This window comes from Motacilla alba, chromosome 3 (assembly GCF_015832195.1).
Source record: "Motacilla alba alba isolate MOTALB_02 chromosome 3, Motacilla_alba_V1.0_pri, whole genome shotgun sequence".
Lineage (NCBI taxonomy): Eukaryota > Metazoa > Chordata > Aves > Passeriformes > Motacillidae > Motacilla > Motacilla alba.
In genome coordinates, this window is record NC_052018.1 from 69220902 (window position 1) to 69230406 (window position 9505).

A 9505-nucleotide genomic window follows, 5' to 3' on the forward strand; every position below is an offset into this window, starting at 1 on the left:
TTTGCTGTTAAATGATGTGAAAAGAGGAACCTTCTATCTTTAAATACCTGCCAAATTTTATGGTGTAGAAATAGAGCATTGTACAGGACCTGTGTAGTAATGATAACGTTCATGCATCAAGTCTCTCAGCCTGAAGCATATTTCAAACCAACAAATCCAGTGATCTAAAAACAAACATCACACACTCTTATCACAGCATTTCATGAAATGGTGTTCCCCAAACACTGAAGATGTGAAAATTATCCCAAACTACGAGGAATGAAATTTAATTAAGGAAGAAATTAAGTACTCAGTGTGAATACACTCACCTTCTGGTATCAGCTGAAAGTAGAAAATGCATGGCCATAAAGGAGATACTCACTCAGAGTCAGCAACTTCTCATTGCTCACAGTGGAGGAATACCACATCAGCTAAACATTGTTTATCCCAACAATTATGGCTCAGAAGAAGTTATGCTTGGCAGTAAAGCCATTGAAATCAACTCAACTTTGCCAACTGTGTAAGCACTTCTATATTTGTTTATTTGTAAGGATATAAAATAACACACAGGAGGGACATTTTTTGACTTAGTACAAAGCAAAGCAACACAAATTCCCATCTAATTCTATGTGACTGACATGTTTCTTCCTGCATCACATCTACCTGCATTCCAGCTGCAAATCCAATGCATTCTTCTGTAAGCAGGGTCTGCAGTACAATTTTACTTCTCTAAAATGCTACTAATATCTACATATTAATCACTATCTGCAACTAAAGAAAACCTTAATGCTCAGTCCTTTTGAAATTAATCAGTAGAACTGTACAGTGCAATTCAGAAATCACTAGCTAAATTAAAAGTCATTAAATAAATCAGAATTTATGCAACAGTGATCAATTCATGTGAGGCATTTGTTGGCACCTGATTTTTCCATCATAATGATGTCTTTTGTCTTGTGAGAGGACAGACGGGTTTTAATAATAGATTTTGACCTGGCCTCATTCGCCAAAAGCAGTCAAAATTCATTTTGTAAAGCTGTTTTAGTTTGATTTGGAAACTGATGTTGGTATCATGATATTGTCTTACTGATATCCATTAGTTTGCACAATTTACCCCAGCCCTGCTTTTATTTGCACAGGTCTAGAAATTGTGTAAGCATGGATTCATCTTTACTGTGCTCTCAGAGCCGACAACTCTCAGAGGTCTTCCAAGCCAACACCTTCCATGCCTCTCTCTTCAGCTCTACAGTGACCCAAACAGAGATTCAGGCAAGATGCAGACATCCCACCCCCAAGAGATTATTGCAAAGTCCCCTGCTTAACACACAGCTTTTCTCTAGCTCTTAAGCACATTGGTTGCAGCTTATGGAAACCCACTTAGATGCATACTTTCTTCCAATCCTTATTGTCTTACTAATTGGATCAGCTTATCTACAGACAGACATTTTACTATACAAATTTCAGGGGAGGTTATGGTGTGTATCTATGAGTAAAAGAAGCAGGTAGCCTTTCCTTCCCATTATTAAATGGTTCTGATAATTTCTTTTCATAATCTGTTGCTGGCAAATATTTGGGGGTCAGTGGAAATTAACAGCTAAACTGAGACTATGAATTATCAATTTGACGACACTTAAAAGCATACAGAGCCTGGAATAGGTCAACATTGAGAGGTTCATTTGAGTTTAAATAGAAAAAATAATATTGAGTAATATATTGATTTCTCTCACTTAGTACTGGGAAAGAAAACCTTCCCATTCAAACAAAGTACCTACATAATCATTTCTAGTAAAGTGAATTTCATAATAGTTTTCTTTGATTTTTCCTTTATGTACCAGCACCACAGTATTCAGGGCTGCACACCTTATTGATAGCTTCCAAGACAAAATATGACCCTTCCACTATCCTTTCAGCATGCTCCTCTCAAGCACCATTCCATGCAACTAACATCAGCAAGAGGAATTTAACATGTTACTATTTTAAAAAGTACTAATCTCTATGAGGCAAATTATACAGAACAGGCCAGAAACACATTTCCTATTTCTACAGAGACTCCTTCTGCTCTCATGGCAGCTCTTCATAGGATAAAAGAAATTGCCACTCCATGGCTTTTTGTTGCATCAGTGTCCAATACTTGGGACAGTTACAGTATATGTTGAGAAATTAAGACATGCTGTTGTAGGAAAAAAATGTTTGTCTATTGACTACGAAGTTCTCAGCAGACCTTCCCTGGGGCCATCTCCCACTGAGAATGCACATATGATTTAAAAGACAGCAAGAGATGTTCTTTGTGTGTCCTTAATGCTAGAGCTTTTGGCATCCACTGTTTGAAAAAAAAAAAAAATCTTGATGCACCCAAAAGAGGAGCATTTGGCCTTGGAATGCTGAAACCTATGTTTCATAAGTGCACTCTGCATCTACAGTAGCGTGTATCATTTGGCAAGACATTGCTGTTCTATACCAGAAAGCCAAATACTTGCTGAACACTAGGGGAAAAAAAGGTCTGAAGACGGTGAAATTGTGACACTTTTTAAACTAATAATACTAATAGAAAATCCTGCATTTCAGCCAACAGAATTCCCAATCTACCTACATAATCCTAACTATCTGCATAAAAATTAAGGGAGGGAGAGAACTGCAGTGTAGGACTCAGCATATGAAATAGCATATGGCACATGGTTTTTCTATTATCATTCTGCTTTTGATTCTGGATGATTTTCCTCCTGGCATATTCAATTCCCTCCTGAAAGTAGTTCTAAAGCTACTCAACTCCTCATAAGAAATATCCTCTTTATAAGAAATATGCAACTGTTAGCAGGTTAGTACTAGGAATAGCTAATGAGAAGTTCATACTCTTAGAAAGGAGAGGACCTTTTGCTTCCCTCACACCTCCTACATTCATGTCCAGACCCTGCTCATGTTGCTCACTTGCAGAGGGGAATCCATGCCTTCTCAACAATCCCACTGGTATTCCAAGTGGGTAAAAAGTGCCACCTCAGTATAAACCCTCTAGTGGTGGTTTCTGTGTCTGCCATATGAGCCTAACCCCAAGGCTCATTATTCAAGGAAAGAATTTTACACGGTTTAAAACAAACAAAGCAAAACCCAAGCCAATTTTATTTCCAGATAATCTCAGTAAAAGAGGAAGACCTAGGCTGGAATGCCCTCTGCACATTGAAAATATCATTATATTCTCCACAACTATTTCAATCTGGAGCCTGTAAATCCATGAGAAGTGGTTCTGTAGAACTTAATTTTGTCGGTGGCATCCAGCCTCTCCTGCCAACCCTTTTCCGCCTTACGTTTATGTTTCATTCGTTCATCCTTGCTTATTTTTCTTGCCCAGTGAAGGATGAAGTTGTTTCTTTCCGCTACATCTGCCTTCTCAGTCACCAGTAGAATTCTTACAGGAAGAGGTTTCTGATAAGAAAGCAACTTAAATTCCATCCATGGAAGACCAAGCAAACTGTAGAGTAAATCCGGGGTACTGACTGTAACTCTATTTATAGACTCTGAAGTCAGACTGAACACAAGGTCAATTTCTCTTTCAGGCTGCAATGAACCTCTCAAACCTGCCGAACTTAATAAAGCTGCAGCAACATAAAAATAAGAACATTGTCCATAATCCATAGTTCTTATAGCTCCCGCCAAATAATTTGCCATACACATGACTTCCAAATGGTTTTTTGGGTTTTTATTTTTTTGCTTTCAAGGACAACAGGAGTTCTATTACCAGTCAAAGGAGGTAATGCAGATAAATCCTTATAGGTCACACTTGAAAAGTAATCTGATATGCACTGCTGAAGACTGAAAAGACACAGCTTTTTTCCTTAAGAATCTTTTCCAAAGTCCTCACTCATGCACAACGTTTAGTGTCATCAAGTAGATTTACATTCAGAAAGAGGGCAATACTAAGGTAAATAAATATTTTAAATCATTTTGTTAATTTTATACCAGTATAAAATAAGACCATCCAAATGATGATCACTACAATGACATCTACATTAAAACCCTTCTGCATTAACAAAGTGGTACCAGGGCTACAGAGTAAGCCAGAATAAGATCATCCATCTGTAACAATGGCAGGAAGGCAAGGAACATGTTCCCAGTTCTTTCCTTACATGTGTTAGGGCAATAGTGTCAGACATGTTTTTATGACTGCAGAAGGCACATGTTAAATATGTGTGCTCAGTTTAATGCCTTACAATACAATACAACTGTTCTGGAAAAATGACCACACTTGTTTCACGACCTTCCTTGGAAATCTAACAAACCACATTTCATGTCAAAGTTTTAAAAAGAACACTCACTCTTATAATTACTTATAGCAAAAGTTGCAAATAGGCAAAAGCCACGTTAAACACATGGCTAACCAAGCAGATCAAAAACATTGCAAAAATACAGCATATGTGCATTTCAAGTAGCATTGCTGTGCTTGGTTTCCTAAGCTAAGGGACACTGCATTTCCTTATGTTCCTTTTAGTTCTGAGATATGGAGTAGTGAAACTAAAAGGTTTGTGGAGTCTGTTGAACTTTTCTTGAAAACATGAGAAATAAATTTACCATGAAGAAAAGAGAAATTATGTTTTGAGTCTTCCATTATAAGCTACTGTGATTTCCACTTCCACTCCAGTCCAGCAGGGTAGGGACTAAAAGACAGCTGCATCTCTAGTCTGACAGATCACAGAACAAACCACTTCTACCAGTTCTTAGAAATATCTCTACTGTCCTCTTTCTACCAGTGAGAAAACTGAGGTCAGAGGTGAGTTGACCTTGTCTGGGGTTACAGAGCAGAAGGAAGAAAATAATCCCACCCTCTCTGGCCAGACTTTCTAATTTCCAATACTTCTTTATTTTTGTGTGGTACTGAAGAAGCAAGAGGCCACTTCCATAGATCTTTCAGCTACTGTTTTAGCACACATGGGCAGTGGAATTTTAGTGGGTCAAAAAGCAGACTTCAGAAGTCTCCTATCTCATGGTACACCATCTATATATTCAAAAGACACAAAGGCCATGGTTCTCTAATTATTTTCTACAGCAGACAGCATGTCCATCCAAAATATAATTTTTCCTTTCTATAAAATTGCTGTCTGAAATGCCCAATGACATTTAAGTTTTTGCCAAGAGCGTCTAATGCAAAAATGGTCAAATTGTTGCATTTTCTTGATACCCTGAGTTGACACAGGCTAAATGTTACCTCAACTAAGTAATTTAAATTGTTGTTCACATTCAGAGAGACAGCGCTAAACTACTACTCAGCTTTCCTTCCTATAGTGTTCTTCATATATTTTTGGACATCTGCGACCACCGAAGAGCCTGGATTACAGCAGACCATAATATTCTACGAACCACGGTTATAATTAGGCGTCACCTCCATTGTAATCCTATGGACGTCATCATGTGTTACCAGCATCTGTTGACAGATTTCATACCAAGCATATCACTGAAATGGCAAGTCTGGAGAGGGCAGCCCACAATAGAAACAATGGCATTTATTTTTGGTTTGTTCCAAGACCATCTAATAGAAAATATATGCTGCCAACTGCCAGGGCTCCACCAAGATCACTTCTGAATATTGTATTACAAGTTAGAACAAAGATCTCATGTACTCGCAGTCTTCTCCTAATGAGTAAGGAAAACTAAGAAAGCACTTTCTGCAACTGTCTTAGCACAAATTAGGGAAAGATAGAAGCCTTGACATTCCACAAAGTTTATCAGGCCCTTTATCATGTGAGTGCTTACTTTTCACATAATAATAATAAATTCAGATTTCTTTCCAAGATGAAGAATAAGGATCCCCTCTTGTAAATTTTATTTGCATATGGTATCACATTAATATTAAAACTAAACCCTGGGATTGGCAACATTAGGTAGCAAAACCAAACTCTCTGTGGAAGCAAAGCAGAGTCCGCTTTAATTTGACAGTGTGGAAATTTGACTTTCTGCTGAAACACTGCTTGTTCAGAGGAATGGAAACATAAAACTTTCAATGCAGTTTAATTGCTCCCCGCTTTCCTGTAAAAATCAAGAGACTGATTATAAGAATGTCTACCTAATCCAAATGCTTTACTTTCTAACATTTATCTGCATTGAAGAAAAACTGCATTAGAGTGCATTAGCATCTAGTAACCTGCCCATTTTCTTTTGAAAACAGCCTTCTCTGAAATACTGGACAATTCAATCCTAATCAGATGTAACACAACCCCTTAGAGCTGAGCAGATTTGAATCACTAAAGCACTTTAGCACTAAGGTAATTTTCATTCTCACTATAAAACATGAAAGTACAGTTCACCATCTGAAGAGTGCCAAATTAAAACAAATGCCAGTGTTGATGAGTACAACTAAATTATTCTTTAGGAGTTGCAGCAGCTGGTAGATGAAGAAAAGTGAACTTCAACTTAGAACAGAACTTCTCCCCTTATCCTCATGCAGCAGGATCCAAACAGATATGAATGTAAAAAAATTAACAAAACCAGCAACAAATAACAGAAGGAGGGAGGCTACAAGCTAAATCTGAGAGGAAAATATTGCTTCTACAAATTTTAATGGAAAGGCAAACTCACTAGCCCCAACTATTCTAACAGCTCTAACATTTATAATTACACTTTTATAGTATAGCTTTTATAGAAGCTGTAACAGTGGGACAGACTGTCATTAAATCTGAGTTGGCACCTTCTACTTAAGCTGTTCATCCACGTAAAATGCATATTCAGCCTGATTGTCCAGAGCACTGTCTCTCACTCCTTCCCTTTTTTCATTCTTGTAACCAGCAGATAACCTTTTAATCCCAGATCTGTCAGCTGTGACTTCAACATCACCTTTTAAATTAGAAAGCAATAAATCCTTTGCATTATTTTGTCTTTCTTTTCCATATGCTGCTTAAAACTTAATGTCATTCAAACAGATATTGCAAATATTACTAAAGTACCAAAGCATTGACATGACTGTGGCTGGGATCATAATTTCTGCCTATGTTAAAAATATGGGCAGTACTTGGTGGCACAATAGTTTTCTTACACCCACAAGGCAAGAAGCATTTCTTCTTAAACTGTGTATTCCAAGGAGTTTACCCCCATGTTGTTGGGCTTTTTTTCCCCCAGACAGTGAACTGGCACATAGGAAAATAATCATGACATACAGTTTTCCAAATATAGCCTAGATATATTTCTAGGCAATATTTTTCTTGTCAGGTCATTCAGTCAGAATGGAGATAAATAATAAATTCTAATAAGAGCTGACTTGCAAGATCACAATTTCAAAAGTGACTTCTCAGGCTGCTTTCAGAAATATTGCAAACTTTTCTGCACACTAATTTTGAACCATCTCATTAATCTCTGCCTACAATTGCAATTTACTCTTTTGGAAAATCAATCAGGCACAAACATCAATTCAGAGTCTGCTTTCCAAAAGGAAGACCCAGGAAGTGAAGTTGAAAGTTACTGAAATACTTATACATAAATCTAGAGGTACTGACAGAATATTCACAGTGCAATACAAAAATAAACTCCTGGCTCCCATGAATTATTTTCATCTGTTTCATAGGTTTCACTTCAGAATTAAAAAATTGAATGCTTGAAACTAAAAATATGGCATAGCTACTATATATTATATAAATGGTTTCTACAATATACAATATGTTTTATTAGAACCCCTTGTTGTACAACCCCAACAATTCCAGACACAGCATGGCAGTAAGATAGGGCATCATTCCACACAGCAGCACACGGACAGATACACATTATTTCCAGACCTTCCTTTGCTGTTTCTCCCATGCTGGGTCCAGGAGCAGATCCCTGTCCCATTCTTCTTCTTGGGTCATGTACTCATCCTCTTCATAGTTGTAGGTGTACTGCATGTTTGTTTCTATCTGATTCATGCTGTTCATGCTACCCGGGGATCAGCTTCAGCTGCTGCGGCTTCTACAGCGATTTAAGTTCGTTTACTTGCCGAGAGGTTTGTAGGTATCAGCGCCTTTTTTCCTTCTTTCCTCTTTTTTTTTTTTTTTTCTTTTTTTCTTTTTGCAAGGTGACAGGAAACGAATACTGACTAATCTGGCCGAGAGCAGAGGCTGAAACTGCCAGGTAGGCGCTGACCTGCGATGACCTTCCCTCCCCTGTGTCCCGTCCCTGTCTGCTGCTGCTGTCGGTCCCTGTGGCTGACCCAGCGGAGGAGCCCGGGGCGGCTCCGTGCCGCCGCTTATTATCCCCGCCGGGCCGTCACGTGGCGCTCGGGCGGCGGCCCCGGCCCCGCCGCGGGCACCGGGCGGGCGGCGCTGCCCAGCGCCCCGCAGCGCCCGCCTGCTCTTCCAGCCTGACGCGTACCTGGCCTGTGTTTGGGTTTGTTTCTCCCTTACTGACACGTATTCCTGCTCCCCGAGGCCCGCCTACCGTCCGCTAAGACGGTTCGACGCTGCTTAGCGTTAGTCTTGAGTCCGTGTCCCGCCTCGAGCCGCTTCGCGCTTTCAGATTAAGGATTACACGAGCCGGCCCAGCGAGGACACCCAAGTGACGAAACGTTTTCCTGTGGAAATGGGTCTGGAGTTCACCAGACAGCATGGAAACACAACTTTAAAAAGCAACACGCGTATTTTTGCCAAAAACCACGCTCAGTAAATCCAAAAGCAGGCACCAAGAAGCACATACAAAGCTCTGTGGAACCAGTAACTTTACAAGTGTGCGGCAGGAACCATTTGCCTGTGCGTTCCGCGGGGCAAAATCTCAAAAGGTAGCGCTGAGATCAAACATCCTGGCAAAGCATGTCCGGTATCTCCCCTGCCCTCTCATGCCAGGTGCTTTGGCAACGATGTTTCTTCTGGGAATTGGCAAGTTTACCACGTTCTTCAGGGAGCTTGTCATTAATGCCTGCACCTATCATCAGCCAAGGTCATCTTCTCTAGCGGTGTCCACGCTGGATATAATACCAACCTCACCGAGAAAACAAAAATGCACGCCCAAAGTGAGCTTTTGGAAGCCGTAAATTACAAAACCAGGTGTAAGGGAAAACTGTGCTCATTAAAGGCTCAGTAGGTCTCCAAGCCAATGGGAATAAATAACCAGAACAATTTACACCTAGACAGCATATGCCCTCCATTTCATATTGCCCGCTTAAGCTCTGTTTTCTTCCAATCCACCTTCTATCCCTTTCTATATTCCAAGCAACATAGAAAAATATGCACACATGCACAGAAAATACCTACTCCTCAGCTCAAAAAAACTTGGTAAATGCAGCACTAAGGTTGCAAATTGGAATTCAGAAGAGGATTGCCACAATTCATGCAATAACAGCAAGCTCAACTTGTGCAGACTGATGTACATACTGTGAGATAAACAGTCTAGAAATGAAATTCCAAATCTAAGCAGCCAGACAGAACCACATGCTTTTCACCTGCTCACTGCAAATACTCTCAAGGTTGCTACGCTTCTATCTACATACCAAAGCAAATGCTATGCTTAGCCTTTTTTTGCTTAAACACAAATGAGCATTCTCTTAGGATATTCTGGGACAAGATCAAATAGCAATTACAAAACAACA

At 39.5% G+C, this 9505-nt stretch overlaps 1 protein-coding gene across 4 annotated transcripts in view; it reads right to left on the reverse strand.

Moving 5' to 3' along the window:
• ACTN2 (actinin alpha 2) overlaps nucleotides 1-8265 on the reverse strand; it is a 68026-nt gene extending 59761 nt beyond the window's left edge. Inside the window, exon 1 of one of the 4 annotated variants that reach the window (XM_038130914.1) lies at nucleotides 7725-8265. In XM_038130914.1, the coding sequence (XP_037986842.1) occupies nucleotides 7725-7859 (135 nt within the window). In that variant the 5' untranslated portion in view covers nucleotides 7860-8265. The remainder of the gene's footprint in view (nucleotides 1-7724) is intronic. The other 3 variants (XM_038130915.1, XM_038130913.1, XM_038130912.1) reach the window with 3 other exon arrangements.
• Between the last annotated feature and the right edge of the window lie 1240 nt (nucleotides 8266-9505).